Consider the following 22,048-nt stretch of genomic DNA (forward strand, 5'->3'; position numbering starts at 1 on the left):
TCATCAACTACACATGTGGATCTCATGCTTTTATTCCTGGTTTGGTCCACAGACCATATGAAGTGGATGCGGTCTTGGTGTAACTGTTCAAATGGGTTTCCTTCTGGCGTGACACTAGATCGATTATCCTGTGTAGGCACTGATCCAGCTTTTACACATGGCACATCTTTTTGCTTTAACAGTTTTGCCCAGTTTGGTGTCTGTGTATGTGTTTTGGGGGTAGCAATCTCCTCTGTAGCTGTTGCTCCAGCTGAGTTGGCAGCTCTCATGCACCATGGGATCATCCTGGATAGATGCTGTTATTTATGCAGCGTGTCTAAACCTATCATCCTGACACAGATTTATGTAAACACTGCAGTTTCTTGGCATAGGATGAGGTTCACACACGCACAAGGAGGAAGCTAAAGATATTATTTAGTTTGGCTCTCCCTCTGTGGACGCAGTGCAGAAAATTAACATGCAGAATATGTTTGGGAAGCCTGAAAACGGGTTGTTAGCAAGTCAGAGGGAGAGGGACAGCAAGGTGAAACAGGGAAAAAGGAACTGTACTGTATGTGTAGCCAGGTGAGTGAGATGCAGAGAGTAAGTAATTTCAATATCTAAGTCTGATTCAAATTTCATTTGGAAGACCAGTAGACATTCAGACCCAAAGCAGACAAGGAGACAGTCCATTTATATCAAACATTTTATTTCTTGATTTTTTTGTTTTGTTTTTATAAAATTCTTTTACAAAATTGTGATTTCCTCTATCTTTCCATTTTCAATCTCTATAAAATTAGGTGTGCAGTTACAGAAGAGAATGAAGGAAGCAGGCAGAGATTCATTTGAGACTCGTTTCGTGTGAGAATTATTTGTGCATTACATGTATTACTACACTTGTGACAACCAGGAAGGGGGGACTATTGGGCCCTCGCAAGTATAATAATACAAGGCAGTGCATGTGTCAGTACGAGTCTAACAAGACCTTGAAAAATGTTCCAATAACAGAAAAGGCAGGAATGTCAGTATCAGAGGTGTGGTGATAAGTCTCAGTAGCATTCCAGTGTTAAACAACATCATTTAGGGAGCCATTATGTGTTACTGGATACTGATAAAGAAAATTAAAAAAAAATACTATTAAATGAAAACAGGGACCTGTTTGTTGCACAAGGCAGATGGGAAAAAACTCATAAGTGTATTTCTTCTGAAGGCACATCAATATATAACTCTCTGCCCTCTGAAATGACAAAAAAAAAAAGGGAAAGGAAAAGAAAAAGATAAAGAAAATGTCATCTTAAATATTGCACCAAGTTCATTTCTGAAATGTGATTCTGTTCACAACCATATTCAGTTGTCTTGATCGCGCTGTGTTTAGTAATACTCGGATTGTTTATTTGCTGTCAAGCTGATAGCACATTCTCAGAAGTGAAAAACACCATGCAACCGATTTCTCAGTCTCTCACACTTATACTTTTTCCTTACTTCTCCCCTCTCTTTCTCACACGTTTTCTTTCTTTCTTTCTTGGATAAACAGAAAATACTTTTACCAACCAAATAAATATGGGAATGCATGGCATCCCTCATATCACCACAATTGATCTATTGGCACATATTGTGGTCTGTGAAGGACTGTGAAGCTCACCTAAATGATTGTTTTATCTTCCACAAAAAAAAAAAAAAAAAAAAAAAAAAAATTAAAGAAGAAGCTGGAGCTCCCGAAGGAGGAGTCAGGACAGGTGTGATTAGATTTCTAGATTTCATACAGAAATGCTGCTGGCCGGGACAGATACACTTTTTAAATTGTCGATGCACAGTGATTTAAAAACACAGGTGCACATTCAAGGTTCATCAAATTACATTAACATTTCCAGATAATCTGATATGACACATCAAGACCAAAAAATTGAAGCTTGACTATTAATGGAACCAAACACGTAGAATTTGTTTAAGCCAATTAGCCTATTGATCCATCTGCAAAAACCCAATTTCATGGTCCACTGACACTTGGCAGCCAATGAACAGATTTGCAGCAAATGAGATATGTGTCTCAAATTCAGAAGACTAATATACAGAAAGCGATAAAGATGTAATTCATGGCATATTGAATTATGGAACGTATTTCTAAACATCCTGGTTTTACGTTTTGCTTCTTGAATGTGGCCCAAGCACAATATCACACTGCCAATCTGAATCTCTCAGAGATGAAGAGATGAAGAGATGTTTAAATCTGTGATCAGAGATACAAATTGGCATTCTGCAAATATACAGGAAATTGAAAGGCTTCTAATTACATGTATTTATGTTAAAAAAAAAAATACCACAAATGAGAATAATTACTTAATAGAGCATATCTCCCCAAAGGTGCAAATTCTTTCCTATGCCTTTTAACAGCATCAAAAATGCTTGGTCAGAATTCTTGTTGATCTGGCCATATCTGTTCATAACAATGAGAAAAATACAACAATCTGCTTAGTATAAACACTTACTCTGACGCTATCAAACGCCATTTGATGGTCCTAGATGAGAACAGTGTAAGCCCATTTCATGTACTTGTCAGCCTGGGCTACTTGCCTGCCAAACTTGTCATTGGACAAAATGAAATTGGGTGTATGACAGAAACAATAACCATATATAAATATCCCTTGCTTAACAAGCCCAAAAAGATCCATTCCTTGGCTTTCACAGTGGTTTGTGTTTCAAACAGACCATTGGTTGGCTCAATTGGCAAACTCAGCCTCCCTTAACCAAGGCAACACATATGATCCTATATTGTTCTTCAGGCCAGCACATACTCAAGTACCAATTCTACCTGGCGATTGAGCCTTTACAAAAGAAAAAAAGAAACATGAGGACTTCTTGCTAAAATGAAAGAAGAGAATTCCATTGAATTTTTTCTGCATTTGTGGATATCTATTCCCAAACAATAAAAAAAAAAATCGAACTAGTTTAGCAAACTGTTGTAGTTTTACCAGGAACAAGAAGTCCAGAATGACACATGATGACACTTTAGTTTGTTCAATTGAATAAAAATACATGTTCATTACACTTCAGCAAAGAAAAAATGTGAATGCTGACCTGAAGAATTTACTACAAGATACATAATTTCATCAATTATTAAGAAAATCACAAACCATGAGAACAACAACAAAACAGAAAGCAGCAAGATTAAGGTGCTTGTTCTGCACCATGCCGTTCTCTCAGAATCCCACATCCCAACGCTGTTAGATAAACTTGAGGCACTGTGAATATCGGATCAACGATGGTTGAGGGGTTGTCATTCCTCTTTTCACCCACCCTGCTATTTGTTTTAATTAAGACATTACAGAGAGAGTAGTAGGCCATTCATTCACTGTATAAAAACAATAGCTAAACACGATCCAAAATAGTGTTATCCTCTTCATAGTCATAATTATCAATAATATTCTGTCAGCAAAAACGTTCAGGGACCTGTGCATAGTGTACAGAGCAGAACAGACAGTCTCTCTCAGTGGGATGGAGTTGGGAGTGGTTTGCCACTGTTGGGACACTGAAGCATCAAGCTGTGATTTCCAACTCTGTGAATTTGACCACTTTAGTTCAGCGTTGAGCACTTTAAAGTGCTCAGGTGTCCTTCAGTTGTTGGTAGTCAATAGTGTAATCGTGGGGCCCGTGCACTCTGCTATCCCCTAATACACATTAGAGAAAGGGTACAGAGGAGAAATGGAGGAAGTACAAAGGACATAATGAAGGAGACCAATGGATGTGCTGTTCTCCTCTTCTGTTCTAGTTTCTTTACCTCCTCCCCCGTCTCCCCAATCCCATTTGTTTCTCCATTGATCCGTCCATGCAGTCATGGAAAGGCTCTGCGTTTCTCTACATGTCCGCCCCCTCACTCTTTCTTTGTCGTGTCCAGAGAGCGGGGGGGCTCTGAAGGGTTATAGTCTCTCGATATCCCTGTACTTCTTCCGCAGTATGGACACCTGGTCTTTGAACAAGACTGGGTCCAGCCTCATCTGAGAATGGACCAGGGGCATGGTGCCAAACCAGCTGGCAAACTTGTTCATGCAGGTCTGACGCTGGGCAAAATGGTCCGGGTCAGCCCAGCGAGACGCCCGGGAGCTCTGGGGGTGGGAGGTGGAGGTGGAGAGGTGGGTGGAGAGAGAGAGAGAGAGAGAGACAGAGAGAGTGAGACAGAGAGAGAGTGAGAGTGGGGGGTTGGTAAAGAAGGATGTGGATTGAAGGGCAGCAGGATGAGAAGGCAGGAAAGAAAGAGTGAAGGCAGAGTGAGAAAGAGAGCGATGGGTGCATGAGGTACATTGAGAGAGGGAAAAAAAAGACAACAACAAAATGAATAATGCATCAGCAATTATCCTGACCTTTCAGAGCCTATTGTAATTATTCATGAGTTTTTTTTTTATTGAAATGCCATATTGCAATAAACAAATAACTGATGGTCTGTTTTTCCTCCTAACAGCTAACAATGTTAGGGTTTAAGTGGTATGATGTGTCTAAAGGCCATCACCTCTAAAATAATCAGGAAAACACAGGTCTCTGTCTGTTAAACACTGAACATCGTTGTGAAAATTAAATCATTAAATGATGTGGGCTTTTACAGTTCAAAGGCATGTTGACATGTTTAAAGGACAGCTACCAGAATTTGTGAAAGAGAGAGTATTATTATTGATATTACTTCTGAAATGAGTAGCAAGTAATATATTGCTTCTTTAGGGAATAACAACGTCCCAGATCCCTAAATAATCGTATTCAAATAAATCTCAGTGTCTGTTCCACCTTTAGGCATAAAATAAAATGAATGTACTTTACATCATAATTATTCTGCCTCACCTGTCCCATCATGGTCTCCTTGTATTGTTTCTTCTGGGTGACCTTGATGGGTGGTAGTTTAGAGACTGACGACACCAGAAAATTCATCAGAATGTCCTCGCAGTTTGACATCTGGTCAACCATAGTCTTCAGACTGGCTGGAAGGTAAGTAGTGTACAAGTAGTGGTAGTATCTAAAGAGAGAAAGAATGTGAGGGGGAATTGTGTTAGTGTTGAACTGAATGAAAAAAAGAATTACAATGGAGAGGACTAAAGTACACCATGGAAGCAGAGAGGAGTAAAAGAGAGAACAGAGCAGTACTTGTGATAGATGGCAGCCCCAGTCAGCACCATGGAGTAGTCGTTGGTCCATTTGGAAGTGTAGCCCCACCGCTCCTTGTTGCTGTCCCAGAAGTGGCTGCGGGCTGGGTAACCAACAATGCGGTCTGGGAAACTCTGCCAGACCGTGAAAGCAAAGTCCACCTGGACCAGGATCCGAGAGAAATGAATAGAGACAGAAGAAGGAAAGAAGACATGAGGCCAAAACAGTTATTAAGACGACCTTGTGCAACATGTAGTCTAGATGAAAAATAACTGTTTGCTGTAATTTTCTGGCAGTCTCACCTCTGTGGTGGAGAGCACAGTGTCCTCATCCAGACTGAGGACAGCATCAGTGGGGATGGTGTCGTAGGGCAGAAAACGACTGCTTATCACCTGGGTTGATGAGCAAAACAGACACATAAGCAAAATGTGTGTACTGGTTACTAAAAGGGTATAAACACTTTTACCATGCAGCTCATCAACAACAATTCATGTAAAACCAGGGCTCATATGAGCACAAGCAAGGTACAGCAGCGCTACCAGTTTCTTCATGTGAGTTTGTGCTGCACAGTTGTTTCATCTAGCTGTGTTAACAGCAGAGTCAGCTAAATGTATATATATATATTACACCATGACAGCAAAATGAAGTATTTCACTGATGAGCTAAACCCACAGATAGAAATCTAAAAGCAGCGGAGCGTGTTACACTCCCTGATGAGCATTGCAGCCTCAGATTTTGGCATCTATCTATCTATCTATGCAAATAACTCTGTGTAACAAGTGCATAGGTGGTTTCCAATTTCAGAAATAAGTGCACACTAATCTAAACAAATAGTGTGTGTGGTTGCATCCCTGACAGAAGCAACCTTGGTAGCCACACCGGCATTTACCTACAAGACCTGGGCTAAATCAAATAAACACTAACAACAGTAACACAAACACTTGATGAAAAAGGATGTAAAGTTTGATGTAACCAAGTCAGCGTTGCAATCCCTGCCAAGCTCCTATATTTAATAATTCTTTCAGAAACCCTCATACATATCAGAGCAGCGCGCCTTCCTTTGTCCACCGTTAATATGTCTGACACCTCATTCACTAAATTCAATACTCAGTAAATATACTGTAGGTTTAGCTTATGGGCACATTTTTGGATAAAGAGAGACGCACTTCTCATCCTCCTCATGGCCATGTCATGCTCATTATAATGAGTCATCCAATTATTGCAGGCAGTTTGTGAATTATACCAGGTTTTCCACACACACATTACTTCCAAAATTACACCAGGAAAAATCAAATGTCCTAAATAGTAAATTAAAAAGCTGTAGTGGCTGAACTCCTTTAGTATGAAACTGGACTGAAGCTGGGACATGGCAGAATTTGATGCCTGTGGCTTTTGCACTGAGTCCAAACTCAGTATCAGTTATTGCCAATTTGGAAAGAAAAGAGAAATACTCGTTGCTCAAGCCACTTAAAGACAGGCAGATACAGCTGGATACATTTAAAAACTTTGGGTTGCCTGCTGTTTTATATGTTATGTCTCAAACTCAATTCATCCACAGCCTTCCAGCACTGAATGTGAAATGGCTGCAGTAACACTGCCAACTGAGTGAAGTATCAGGTGAAGGTGTTTACCTTGCTTTCGCCTTCTATAACAATGACAGGGACTGAGGTGGCAGGCCAGCGGTGCTTGGCAGGAAGAGGCTTGTCACAATTCCACAGGACTATCACCTGCACAAAAGGAAAACAGGCAAAGCTCAGTAATCAGTACATGTCCAGTCACGTGCATACCTATGTATGTGCAATGTAATTTTAACTACAGTTACGGCCTGTCTGGCTTAGCAATAAATGTACAGATCAAAAACCCACAGTAAGAGCTTGTTTCAATTCAAACCCTATTTTTTATTTTCTCCTTATTTATGAAGACAACTACTTCCTCATGCTACTGCTAGATCTATTTTCAGAGCTGTCACACCACCTGCAGTTAACATGACAGCGACACGCCGTATAACTGTAAATGCTACAACAAAATGTGATGACATCTTCATGATAGATGTATAGTCCTAAATCCGGGAAAACACAATTCCCATTTTTGTGATTTTTTTTTTTTGTGTGAATATGCCAAAATAATGGGTAAAATAAAATCCAATTGAAAAACACAGGGTTTACTCTACACATTTAAACCCCTGCTCCACAGTATAACATAGAGACCTCGTGGTTAAAAGGCTCACTACCACAAACCCACCACAGCCACCATTAATATTTTGAAGAGCTTTACGGATATGAACTCCCTCAGAAATTACAGTTATTATTTGTAATTTTGATGTTTGACAGTTGCACATTAAATTGTCCTGCAGGTAATGGTTTCCTATATTTCCTACAGTGTGCATTGGTATAATATAGTATTAACGTATCTACAGAGAGAGTGTCAGAGTGGATCTGTTGTGGCATAGAGGTTTGAAAATCATTAGAACAGCCTCCTTTCATCTCCAGCATGAATAAAATACTGAAGTTCAAAAGCAGTTAAATGACACTGAGACGGAGACAAACAGACCTTTTATCTCCTGAAAGGAGCTTTGCTCACTTTTTTTTTTTACCCTTTAATATATTGAAATATTCTGTCATAAACATATTACTGATGGATAAAGTATATACATAATTAAGTTCCATGTAGCATTTACACACATCACCACTATGGATCAGGTGTGAGGTGAGGTACTGTTGTGTGTCGTGTTTTTAATTACCTGAGCACAGTACTGGGATTTGGCCACAGCCACAAGCAGCTTCATGACTGGCTGAGACTGGGAGACCAGTGGGGTCACCACATGAATGATTGCTGTAAACTTGGAGTATGGCTTGATACCTGGATACAGTAGGGATAAATCAAAACGTAAGAAAACAGGCAATTTAAATCTGTCCAGTAAGATTTCCAGCAGAATGACCTTCTGAATCAAGTTCACTCACACAGTATCATATATCACTTGTACATGGCCCTTCATATAATGATGAAAATGATGCAGTCAGCTGCAGTTCTATGTTTTACAAGTAAGAATTACAAGTAACATCTCTTTGACAGCTTTCAGCATCTCTTTGTTGCTGCTTGTTTACTTCGAGCTGTGTTTACTTGACATATAGTGAAGCTGAACAAGTTTAATTAGGCTTGTTAAGAAAAAGGTGCCAGTTAACCAAATCCCAAAGTCAACAACAAGCCGCATATCTATCCAATTAACCAACAACATGGCAACATGGCAGGTCTAATTGGTGAGCTTCTCTGAGACAAATCATGAATTAATAAAGATATATTGCGTAACTTGTTGCAGTGTCACAGATTCACATGTTAGTTTACAAGTATTCAGCAGATGCTACGCACCAGCTGTTCCTGTGCCGTCTCTTAATGAAAATGAGTCTATCAAACCTGAGGTGTGTCATTAATGAGGTTGTTCTCATACTGTATACCGTGTGCATGAATAATTAACTGACCCAGCTTAGCGTAATAGAACGGGAAGTCTCCCAGGTATGTAGAGTACTGAGGCAGGGTGAAAAGACCTCCAGGCAGACTGTTCCACATGAGGTTACTCCTTGAGGTGTGCTGCAGTACTCGGTCCTGGATGATCTGCACAAACATGGAAGTTTTCTGTAAATTTGTCAATTGATGAATCAAATGCTCATAACACTGCGTGACTCACAGAATAAAGGATCACAAGCCAAAGACACTTTTACGAAACGCAGCACCTGAACAACTACTGTGGACTGTCAGTAAGATGACAGCAGGAAATCAGCTTTGCTCCAAGCTCTGGGGAGATATGTTTCCATTCCCTTAAGATTAAACAAATGTTATGCCAGTCTTAGATGCTATTTGGAAACTGAGTGCAGACATAGATCCTTTGGCACTTCTCAAATTAATAACTGAGACAATGAGTCACTTCATATAAACAAGGACCCTACAGACTACAAATGAGTGGTTCATTGAGCTGTTATATCTTCGCATAAACAACAAATTCATATCCTATAATTCAATTGTCTTTTTATGTTTTCTTCATTTGTGGTTGTGGTGTGTAATTTTCTTCATTCTCCCATCCTTTTCAATTAATTCATATCACATTTCTATCACTGACCTGACAAACTGATTTTGTCAACCTTAAGAATTCACATCCTCATTAGAATAACAAACAGTTAAAATACACACTGCTAAAAATATCAGGTAGCAGGTGTGTACTGTGTGTTATTTATATATCCTTGACTCTCTTCATGCAAGGCAAATTAACACACAAACTATGACATGAACAGAAGCTGCTTTGCAAGTTTTATGAGCTGAAAACAAGACTCATTACAAACTTTGGGAACAATAATGCAAAATAATTAGCGCTTGTTTTATTGACTCCTGGATATAATACATCCACATAAAAGAAAAACTAATCTAAAATCACCTATATTGCCAATTACAGACTAACATTTTATTACTCTGGCCTGGCTTAGGAGGCATGCATGGCTTCATAAACTCAAACTTGGTTGAGCATTGGGGGAAACCATTATACTCAATATAACGGGTAATTAAAAAAGTAGTCAAAATATAATTTAACAGTAACATCATATCACTTTTTTCCAGAAGTTTTTAAAAGCCAGAAACACTGATCTCTTCTCAGTGTTGTACTATGGTAGGTCTTGGAACAAACAGGGTTAAGATACTGAGACTGTAAACAGATCGAAGATCAGTTACTTGAGGCTGTAACTTCACCCTGTTGACAGAGAAATCCCCAGCTCTGCTTTCTAGCGCCCTGACTTCCTATCCCCGGTGACGAGGCCTCTGTAACACTATCTGAAGGCAGGAACTAACTAACTGTAAACTGCAGTCAGCAACACGGCTTACAGTACATGTAACATAACTGAAAATCAGCAGTAATTTTCTTGTTTGTTACATTAAACTGAATTTTAGTTGAACTAACAAAATAAACATCAGTTACAAGTAGAAGACTGATGCATTTATTTTCTTTGCATGCCATTCTGGTCATAATTTAGAGATCCACTACTGTTACACAAATCAAGGTAAAACAGTGGGAGAGGCTGGTGAGATGGACAAATGCTAATCTGTGTTGTGAGCACGACTGCAGCGCAGAATTCTGCCTTCCTTACAACTAGCCTAACACACTCCTGTCAGTTTCACTGTCGTGCTGCCTTATCCTTTTTCAGTCCTCCCTGCTCTCATCTCTGCTTGTTTGTAATTCTAGCCCAAGAGCAGTATGATAGCCTGGTACTCAGCAGGAAGAATACAGATAAATGGACTCTGACAGGAACAAATTACTGACATGATTGATAGCCAAGCCACAGCAAGAAACAGCCTCAAAAACATGACAGCACTGGTTAACAATATATATCATCCCTCTTGGTTTTCTAGTCTAGTCTGGAGCAGTTTCTTTGTGGGTATTATGTCCACAATACACAGTTTGCACTTGTAAGGTGTCAGTACAAAGTAAATACCTGGGATGATAGTTGAGTGACTTAAAAAATGACATGAAAAAAAAAAGAAAGAATGGATTTATGCCATGTTTATATTTTTATGCGTGTTATGCAATTGTGTGAAAGCATGCATGGTTGTCTCCATAGATTAATATGTACGCTAACAATTGTACTGTATGTATGAACATGTGTGTACCTCCAGTGTGGTCAGTACTATTTTCTCCACAGAGTTGAAGTAAGCCTCCCATAGGAACTGGGTCTGCTGTCTCAGGGACAGGATCTTATCCTGGTGGATGGAGTGCACTGTTGAGGGGATCTGGGACAGAGGTGAACACATGTTAACATACTAGAGCAAACACAGAAACTGGCAGTCTGTACTAGATACAGTCATTTAATCCACAAAGTACACTGCCTGTAGAACAACTGTAAGATCTGCCTCAATAAATGCTGATACGGATTTACAGCAGCTTTAGAAGACAGTGGTCCAAATTTCAGGAGCAGCCATCAGGATTTAACTATGTAGGGAAGGCACACATAAAATGCGCCCTTAAATAAAATGGCATGCAGCAAAGCAGACAGGAATCAGAAGCAAAGAATAAACACTGCTGCTGCATTACCAACCCTTTACAAGATAAGACAAGATGAAAACATTCTGTGGTCCAAAAAGCTGTTGCTTAAAAGAAGTAAACTGGTAATGTGACAGTTGTGTGCAGATAAGATTACTTTGTTTCAGCAGCGTTGACAAAACTCTTGAGTAAATCAACTTTAGGTATGTATTAAGTTTCTACAGTAGTGGAAGCTGTGCCTACCTGTAATAGCAGCCTTTCGTCCCCAATCACAGCTGCCGTATTCCAGTCGATGATCTCCGAGAAGGGAAGCTCCCAGCCATTACTTAGCATCACGGGCACACAAGCTGCCTGTAGTAGTAACACACAACACCACACACAAAATGCACCGAAGGTTAATGAGATGAACAGTTGAAGAACAGTTGCTCTGTGGAAACTGTCATTCTCATGACACCCATAGAAATAATGCAAACACACAACTACAACAAATAATGTATGAATTAATCAATAAATATATTAAATTTGTAGTTTGAAGAAGTTGAATAGGAGCCTTGTGTTTGTCAGTGTCATGTCCCATGTGACATTGGTCTGAAAATATTTGTACTCAAAGGGAACAACCACGTGGCACCTTGTGGTACAATTGCTATTTCTACAGGCAGTACAATAAAGATAAACTGAGCAGAAGAGAGAAAAGGAAAATAACAACAAATGGCTGATGCTCTGCAAACCAATGCCACCAAGGTCCATTTCCCAAGATATCACATCTGGCAATCTAACCAAACAGGGCAATGCATCTTCCAGCACATTTTCATTAACTACAGAACTACTGCAATACCTTAATGAGTACTCTCAAAGCGACTAGGCAATGTGGTTCCATAAAAATGATCATTATGTTCAGTGGAAAAGAAGATACACTTTAAAACATACTTGAAAATGAAATGCCTGTGTCTGACAGATTAATGAAATTGCACTGAAGTGTGTGTCCATATTTGTGTGTGTGCATGTCCTTGTGAATCTATTCAACCATTTGTGTGTGTGTGTGTGTGTATGTGCAAATGCAGGGGCATTGTGGTGCTGTAACTTTAAGTCTGTGTGTGTGTGTGTGTGTGTGTGTGTGTGTGTGTGTGTGTGTTGGATGGTACATGTAGCTTACTGCCTGCAGTGACTGGCCCTGTAGTCTTTTAAGCGGGGTACCATTCACTGATTGGCCTTGGTCGCGACACAAACAAACGCTCCTGCATCACAGTGCTGCAGTGCTCGTCTAATCTCCTTGGGGTCATTAGCAAGGGCAGCAATCTGCTGAATGTATCCCTATCTATCTGCTCTCACAGAACAGCGAGATCGGCTAGAGACTCCTGTAGCTCAACCCTAACTATACTACACAACTACACTACACACACACACGTAGAACAGTCGCTAATAAAAGTCACTGCTTTGAACTCTAAATTTTGCAAACACACGTGCAACAGAGAATCTCAGTGTGACTTGTGCTTGTCACATGACACCTGCAGGTATTGCTTCTTTAAGCATCTTCCAAATTAGTGAAACCCTCCTCAGAAACCCAGCTCCTTGTTAAACCATGTGAACATCTCCACTCTTGACTACCACACTGCGCCCTACCTAGCCTGTTGGAATACTCCACTGAGCCTGTGCAACTAATACAGCACTCTGGCCTGCCTGGCCTTCAGCCTCCCCAAATTCCCCATTTTCTGTCTGCTCTTGTTGATTCCTGTGCTCCTGTGTAAGGCTTGGACAGAGACGCTAATACCTGAAGGCCATAGTCTAGCCGTACACTCCAGCCAACCTCTGCTTGCTACCTCAACTGCAGCTGCACTGCTTTCCCCTCCCGTGTCGTCCTTGTCATCAGTCCACTGTCACTTTGCCTCACTCCTTGCTCCCCTGTGGGGTAATTATCTTCCCATTCCAGTCAATACAGAGTCACAGCACATCTTCTATTATGAACTCAAAAGTCATCACTCTTATACCTCTTGTTAAAAAATATCTTTCTTCCCAAACAATTTCTCTGTGGTTTTTCCCAGGACTGGTGCTTACCCTATTTGACACACACATAACTCACACAGAGGAAACTAACACCATGCCATAAATACTGACTTTTCCAGTTAGTAATTTGCTTTCATTTGTTTCACTCAATGTACTGTAAGTCACTAGAGGAGAAAAAAATAGAAATATAAATGTAATTGTACACAGACAGAACTTCAAATCATTCTCTATGTATTCACTAACATACATGTACAGTATATTTTTCATACTGCTACTCAAAGTGTGTGAAGGCAAAAAGGCATTGGAAATGACTTAAGTGAAACTGTGAGCCTGTTTGTTAAAATAAATATAGGTGTTCTACAACAACAGACGCCTCAACATCTCTGTACACCTTAAGTAGGCAGATTGTGTGAATGAGACCATAAGTTAGACAGGCTCAGTACTGTCAGGAATAAGGGACACTTGATAAAGATTCTATAAAATGAAGAGCAAGTATAATTTTTGATACAGGACAGGGGATTTGTGAAGCCAAACAGATACAGATGGGTGACAAATTAAAGGAAAAACCAACATAGTGTCATAGTAAGGTGTTGTTCCACCTTGAGCCTTCAAAACAGCTTCACTGCTTCCTGGTCATTGATTCTCCAGGTCTCTGAACTATACTGGAGTTCTACTACAAGATATTCCACCAAACATATTCCTTCATTAGGCTTCGAGGCAACTGTATTGAAAGTGTTCACTTAGGACATACCGCAGAAATACCACTAAACACATAGTCTCCACAAGCTCCTCCATAGCTTAGCTGTGAAAATACCGGAGACAACAAGAAAGGCCCCATCTCAACACAGAGCTAACATATCACTGATTTTCATACTTCTTAAGCCATTCAGTGAGTCATTGTTCCCTGTATGAAGGCATTGGCATTTGTTATGCTAGCACTCATTTTTATGCTAGCAATTTTCCCTTTAAATTCTCAACCATCTGTACATTTTTAGGTCGATGTTTGTGGCCACAATAAATAATGAAGCTATAATTCAATCAAAATGATCAGTTCTAGAAACACAAATGGAACTGTAATCAAAGGAGAGTAAGGGTAGAGTGAAGAATATATAGAGAGGAGAGGAGATTAATTGAAAAGAAAGCAAGAAAGAAAAGATGGCAAGGATGGTAGTGTAGACACTGGGTCAGAGGCTGCTGAAATAACACAAGCTGCACAATAACAAAATGACTGGCAGTGGATGAGAGAGCTAGTGGGAGTAACTCAGTGCATCACTTTTCCATTCCAAACAACCGATTAATGGCTTTATTGTTCAGTTTCTTCTGGAGGAATCAAACTCATAATGTTGCAGATACACTGTAAGAATGTTCTGAAATACTGTAGCACTGCACCTACTATAACCGATTCAGATTTAATATCAGCTCTGTCTAGCAATAATGAACAACATCTGTATTTACGTCACTGACCTGCAAAGCCTCTAAGAAGCGAAAGGAACCCAGCCGTCGTCCTCGAGGTACCAGACAAAATGTGGAGTTGTACAGCATCTCTCTGTAGTCATATCTGCAGAATGATAAAGGAGGAGATAAAACATCAGGAATTTAACACATAAAATAGCACAATGTGTAGTACTCATAGATGCACCAAATCATAAAGAATGCGAGCAGTCGTGCACCAGAGCGACACTGACATACCATCAGTGCATTGGTTTATATGGTTTTACATCACAAAGCCTACTTCTAAAATGACATCTAATAAAATCTTGACTCTGGGAATGCAGCCAATATCAGGACCAAGCTTCCTCAAACAGTCTCAGTGCAGCAGCAGATGCCAGAACAGAAAAGTCACCTCTTCTTAAGAATGGAGTACCTGGAAGTCACAAGTACTTTCAGGAAAAATCTCATACTTTGATCCCTACTCTTCTTTCTTCCCCTCTCCCATGCATCTTTAAACCCCTTGCCCTCTCACCTGCACATCTCAACATCTCTCGTTTCTTTCTCGCTCCCTCCATCCAATCTAAGCCTCAGTCAGCACTTGCTTGGATTAAGGAGCTGCTTGGAATTCCTTCAGTGTCAATATTATATGCGTGCAGGAGAGAGTGTGTCAGAGAGTGTGCATTTGTGTGTTGCCCGGTCGTGCATTAGACTGAGTTTTATGAGATATGACTGAAAATGTGCATATTTTATGTCTCAGTGTATAGATAAAACAAAAAAACAACATTCATGCACATTTGTATTTAAAACAATTTGTGGTCACATCTGCATGGGAATGCAAATATGGGTGAAAAGGTGAGTGATAATTTGTGTACGCATAATGTGTGTGCCAGGGGCTCTTTTCCCACACTCTCCTTTATTTTATGTGTGTGTGTATATATATTTATTATGCCTGAGGCTGCACTCCTGTCTCGTTTTAAGTGTACTGTCAGTGTTACAGTAAATTTCCCTACCACTGCAGACCTGACGGAACCACTTCAACTCCACAGGTCACTGCACAGACAAGACACATGTCAGTTTTATGTTGTGTGCATGGAGTTATGGGAGTGTACCAGAGTAGGGATGCATTCAAGAGAAATTTACACAAAGCAACAACCAAGTTCAATTGGACACAGTAGGTACTGTTGATTCCTGACATTTCTGAGCCATCTTACAAATTTAACGGTTGCTGAAAACCATGCATGAACTACAGAGCTGTCATCTTAACCACGTTCCATGTTCCACATTGCTGGGTTTGTTTTTGCGCATGAAAGCTTGCCAAATGTCAAGCAAATGATTTCTGAACACATGTGCTAACAAGTGCTTCCATCTATAACTCCTTTCATTCAGCAAAGACGCAGAGTGCCAAGCCAGCTGGATGTCAAGTTCTCAAAAGCTTTTACATTGTGTGTGCATGATTACACTGAGGAAAATAACAATGACACTTTAAAACACCACTGTGTGGTGGCTGGAACCAAGAGACTAACCATGCAAAAATATTAAATGCATGCATGCAAATTTCACTTCACTTGTGTTTTGGCAAGGTTCACTGGCATTTAGTGGGTTGGAACGGTAAGCAATGTATGTACAACCAAGTACCTTTAAGTAGATAGATCTAGTTTAACCAATCAGAACTCTGTATTACTGTCACCATCTAAATTAGTTTGCAGATTAGTCCAGTTGATAGGCTTAATCAGTTTTCAGTGGACATTTGCCTGACTTACTTCTTGAGGGATAACTCAGTTCACAAGGTTCGGGCTGACAAAGGTTTCTTCTGGTGGAGGTCATGGACTACTGGTGGACAAGCACACACTACTTTTTAATTATATTCTTATTCTGTGTGTGGCCTAAAGAGCATTGTTAGGCATCATCCACTGCAGTAGCCTTCACACACAAAATCACCAAACACTAAGTCTTGGTCTTATTGAAGTGTAACACTAAGCACTTACAGTACCATCATATGGGAGTGCAATGCAAAATATCAACTACAATGTTGAACTGTGTTTAACTGTGGTGATTATGTAATATCTATCTGGATAATCCTACTATAGAGTACACATACCATTTACAATTAACAGCCCCTACAGTGACTCTAGAGAAGATTAACATCCACAAAAAGCATAAAAGCTACAATTAAGCTTGATGCCGTCTATAGTAATATACTATAATGTACACAGAAATCCATTATCAAAGGAGCACATAGTAGTAAATAATACTAAAGGCTGTTCTCATCTATGCATACATTATGAAACCGTGATTTGATTAAGTAGTCTGATTCCATTGCAGATATGGTAAGACTGTCATTAAGCATGACAAACAAATAATCTAGCCAGTCACGTAATAGCTGACCGTTTCACAGGCTTATAAAAACAAAAGTATAGGTCCATATCTGGGCCGGGTAGGGTGTAAATCTCCCATCCATTACATTTCCTGTCAGTGCAAACTCAGAAAAGACCAGATGTTCCTCTCCCTGCATACCTCCATTCTTCCCTACTCTTCCAGATGGCTGACTGTGGGGAGGAGCAGTCTCACAGTATGCTACCGCATGTCAGTGGAGACGTTAAGGATGAGTGTTAAAAAAAAAAAAAAAAAAAAAAAAAAAAAACATCTTCTTCATAAACTAGCTACTGTCCTGATGTGCATTTTGTCTTTTATTAGTCACACATTTTGAAGTGTGATGCATGTAGGTGTTCAAAAGATTGGTCTTGCAGAAAAACAGGATAGATGTCAGTGAGCAGTTAGTCATACCCTGTATCTTGCACAAATGTCAGCAATTAACTCTACATGATACGAGGTAAATCCTGCCTTGTCCCATATTTCCAATGCTCTGACATGCAGATGGCTGCTGGTGAGCAAAGCCGTCTCACAGTAACAGATTGGGCATCACTGAAAAAAAAAGAAAAAAAAAAGAGATAAAAAAAAAATCACACAGTTGAAATAATGAGCTTGAGTTGGTCTTTCAGTCATGTCCCTCTTATGATATAATGTGAAATATCAGAATAAGTGCTGTAATAAAACTTAATTGCTATTAGGGCTTTTATTCAAATGGCAGGAATAATATGGAGATAAACTACTGTCTAACACTAACCTTTAAAAATCCCTTACATACTTTACTGTCGCACCATCATTCATTTTAAAACTAGGGGACCATATGCACATCGTCATAAAACCAGTGTTAGTATTACACAAATTCGAAATTGATAGCACAGGTGTATCAAAATCTGTTGTGATATGTATCAATTTGATAAATGGTGATCATGTAAATAGTCAAACCGAACTGCAAACCAGTGTGTCCTACTGTAAAGCTTCAGCCTGAGAGAATGCATGTGGTGGACACGGACACATTCAATGAGGATTTGTCCTCGACCAACTGTTCAATCAGAGTGACCACTCTGTTGACATTTCCTGACCATTCTGTTGCTCTTTGGTAAGAAACCATCCTATGGAAATGACAGTTCTTTCATATTACCACTCTGAATGTGAGCATGAGAGAGAGAGACACACATTGAGTAAAAAAGGAACTTGAAATTGTGCTGTTTGTTTTCATACACTGTGTTGACTGGAAGTAGTGCGTATAATGTAAAAGAAAGGTCAGTTCCAAAAACAATGATCCCAAAGATTCTGCAAGGAATTATTATTGCTCTGCAAGATACACAGACTCATTCTGAATATGTCCAGAAGAAGCAACAGGGACTTGAACAATGAGCTCTTTCTATTCTCCCTCTGTAAGTAAAGAGTGTAGAGTATAGATTGACATGGAGTCAGTAGAAGTCAGTGGGCACGTCCATTTTAGTTATATCCAAGTAACCTCTATTTTCTGGCACTGTAAAATAATGGCTTTGTGTGCTTTGAGAGATGGCCTAGATGAAAACATGGACGCTGTGACTTCTTGTTTGCTATAAATTGGAACATAGTTTCAACAAACATGGGGAATGTAGATATTGACCAAATTCACCAAATCTAGATGCAAACAGATCCCTCCATCAACAGCAGGAAGAGATGAGTGAATAAAATCCTAAGTGTACTAATGCAGCATCATCACTTCAACACCATAACTCAGATCAATAATTTAACAGTCTATTCCTGGAACATGCCTCAAGTTTACTCCTTTTGGAAAAGGAGCTTGGACCCGGCAGTGAAATGGCATATCATCACCTTTACTTTAATGCTTTGGGAGATCCACTTTTATGCCATCTTTATATACACCGATTCATTCATGAATACAATTAAATCTTATTTATTAATATTGCAGAAATGAAACAGTTTGATTCACAGAAAGAGAAAAGAATAACAGGAGGTGAGCTGGGTCAAGAAAAAACATCAACCAGTCTCCTAGCAACGGGAATGGATGGAGTGAAAAAGAAATGCATGGCTCATTCTGTCAAGTGCCTGAGGAGCTTCAGAAGAACAGCCAAAGTGTTAGTCTCCCATAATCCACAGAGACCACACACATTTCTAACATAACAACACACAAAGAGGACCACAATCAGATGCAATGCTTCAGCTGATCTATGAAAAGTGGAAGTGCTCATGAGGGTTCCCCCAAACTGTCCTCTGTCCTGGGACAGAAGGTTTGTTCATCCACTACACACCATGTCATGGAACTAGATAATTTGGTTTGTATCTCTTAGCAAATGATACAGGTCTAGTTAGTGCAACAGGATACAAGGTGTGGGTATTTTTTACTGTTGGCTCACAGAACGATTGCTCCATTCACAGGGAACAACATGATTTCTATGGCCATGATATTGTAATCCCTATCCTTTCATCTGCATTTTGTTCTATTTTGCAACACTTAGAACATCTTGTCCTGATCCCTGATATGCCAAATAAATTATTATCATTTTGCAAATTTTAGAGGTAACAAACCAAAGAAGGGGAATTCTAACTAATACTATTACAATGACAAGCTCAAAAGGTAACTACGCTAAGTCATGATCAAATAATCAAAACTAGAGATGAAACAATTCAATTTCAAGTCGATTAATTTGGGAGGCTATCATCAGAGAATTAAACAGCAATTACTTTGATAATTAAACATTTTCTAATTTCTCTTTTTTTTTGTCAAAACCTCCACACATTCTTTAGTTCAACTTTCTCTAATGTCTCAGATTTAATGTTTGTTTTTGTTTGTTTATTTCATATATCATTGTAAACTGAATAAAAGTGGATTTTGGACTGTCAGAGAAAACAAAAATTGGAGACTTTTGGGAATTGGGAATTTGGGAATCCATGATGGACATTCTTCTCAAGTTGTTGACATTTTATAGACTAGGAGATTCATTGAGAAAATAATCAGTAGAATATTAATCTCTACACAAATGTATTGCATGCACCTTCATCTGTACCATGATGGACAGAATGCAAATCCACAGAGGGCCCTAAGTAGTTTAGTTGAGTTAAAAATAACGGTTTGAAATGATCACCTGAATAATCAAAGACTTTCAGAAAAGTAAAAAACCCATAGGGGCAACTCTTTCAAATACACTGCCTCCAGTTCATTGTGTAGCCATCACTCATCTTGATCAGAGAGCCAATCCTTAAGAGAGAACTCCCTAAGATGAACTTCAGAGAGAAAAATGAAGGCAACACCGCTACTATCCCACTCTCTCACCCGTCTAACATCCCATACTGATTTCATATCTCATTTTCTGCTTCCTCTTTTCTGTCACAGTTCAGCCATGTTGATGGGCAGTTGGCTGTTGCCAGGACTATGAGTTCAAGCCAGAGGAATTCCAGCCTGAAAGGCACCGAGTAGAAGTGAGTGTCATCGGATGAGAAAGGGGAGGAAGAAAAAACAGCAGTTGACAACCGCACGCTGTATCCAAGCCCCACGCAGCCTGCACCACTCATGGCAAGAATGTCACACACAACACAACCACACACATAAAGACTCATTTTGATCTCAGTACACATCAGAGCGACTTCAATGGTTCAAGACACTGCCAGTCCAAGCTGCTTTGTTTCCCCTGACAGGACTGCACACCAAGAGGTGGACATGTACAATGCACAGTGACAGGCATGGGGGGATAAAAACAAATACATTCTCTGTGGAAGACTTGCAACAGACCTGCAAATAACCTGTAAAGACATAAACAAGCATACACTGTGTTTTCACGCATGCCAGCAATCACTACATGACTGTTTTGATCTCAAAAGGCAATCAAAGGGTTGTTCATAACATGGGGTTAATGAATACTCTTCATACTCTTGTTACATGGGGTTAATTAGCCATCAGAGATGGGTATTAGCGAGCGGACTGGCCTCTGGTATGGGAAGAGTATATTACACTTCTCTAGAAAGTCATCCGTGAGGAACGTGTAACATTAGACATTATGTGGTTTTATTGAACTTGTAGGGATATGGTAATAGCAATCCAATGCAAGACCCCATCACCACAGAATGCTTAACTCTGTGATTACTATTCCAGCAATGCAACGCAGGTAATATCTAAGAATTTAAAGAGAATAGGACAAATAATTTAGTAGCCAGGAAAACTAAAGAGCATGACACTAACTTACTTAAATTAGTTATGGACCTTAAAATACTCCAGTGGCCTCAGGATGTGAGAATTAGAGATTAATGGCCAACACGATTATGAATGACATACAGAGGGATCCAAAAGTCTGAGACCTCACTTAATGGTGTAGTTAATCTCGACTGTTTTACCTGCAGCCGAGAGAGATCAGCAACTTTTTTGAAGCATTGGCGCTGGCTAATGTTACCTTGAGCAGGGATGGGGACATGATACTGAGACAAAAAACATGGATGGCAGTGGAGCTTCAGGGAAAATAAAAATTTAATTAAAAAAAGACTACACATTGTTACAAAGCTTGGCTGCATCATGACATCTGAGGGATGATTATAATTAACCATTCTACCTTTTCACCAGCGAGTTATTCACTGGTGAACACATTTTCTGTGGAGGATTATCTAGTTCCATTAAAACAGGCTTTATTTCAGAAATAGTCTGAAAAATAAGCCCAAATTAAGTCTTAACATACCTCCCCTCATGGAAGTGATTGAATAGACACAAGGCAAAAGAAAAATCAAAGGCAGTTGATTGCAGGGATAATTGCCTAATTTCTCTGAGCCTATTTGTCACTTATAGGGATATAACAATAACAGTAATTTGTCTGTACCAATACCAATGAAATTCCACGATTCTGGATACCAAATTCGATGCCACAGCCAAGAAAAGAAATCAACAGGGGCCGCTACACACCGTGTTAATACACAGGCACGTTAAAGAGTCAGCGTTATATTCTAGATGCTAGATTTGGACGACATATTGTTAATACGAAGTTAACAAGTGAAACTCACTAAGCCTGTATTCTGTGTACATATCTAGACACCTGTCTTTGAGATGCTTAGATAAGTTTGAGGCGTTTCATTTGAAATGCTCTGTGGCACCATGTGCGTTCTGGCTTTTGGTTGTCTATAATCCGCGTCAAATATCTG

General features: G+C 39.6%; 1 protein-coding gene across 1 annotated transcript in view; it reads right to left on the reverse strand.

Annotated features, from left to right (window-relative positions):
• Positions 1-671: 671 nt before the first annotated feature.
• The window catches only part of LOC130172655 (exostosin-1a-like), a 38,815-nt gene continuing 17,438 nt past the window's right edge, over positions 672-22,048 (reverse strand). The window contains exons 2-11 of the mRNA XM_056381505.1: positions 14,585-14,678; positions 11,363-11,470; positions 10,750-10,869; positions 8,580-8,712; positions 7,844-7,962; positions 6,735-6,830; positions 5,406-5,495; positions 5,104-5,264; positions 4,804-4,975; positions 672-4,079 (exon numbers count right to left, since the gene is read on the reverse strand). Of these exons, the coding sequence (XP_056237480.1) occupies positions 3,894-4,079; positions 4,804-4,975; positions 5,104-5,264; positions 5,406-5,495; positions 6,735-6,830; positions 7,844-7,962; positions 8,580-8,712; positions 10,750-10,869; positions 11,363-11,470; positions 14,585-14,678 (1,279 nt within the window). The 3' untranslated portion in view covers positions 672-3,893. The remainder of the gene's footprint in view (positions 4,080-4,803; positions 4,976-5,103; positions 5,265-5,405; positions 5,496-6,734; positions 6,831-7,843; positions 7,963-8,579; positions 8,713-10,749; positions 10,870-11,362; positions 11,471-14,584; positions 14,679-22,048) is intronic.

The sequence above is a fragment of the Seriola aureovittata genome, chromosome 7 (assembly GCF_021018895.1).
Source record: "Seriola aureovittata isolate HTS-2021-v1 ecotype China chromosome 7, ASM2101889v1, whole genome shotgun sequence".
Lineage (NCBI taxonomy): Eukaryota > Metazoa > Chordata > Actinopteri > Carangiformes > Carangidae > Seriola > Seriola aureovittata.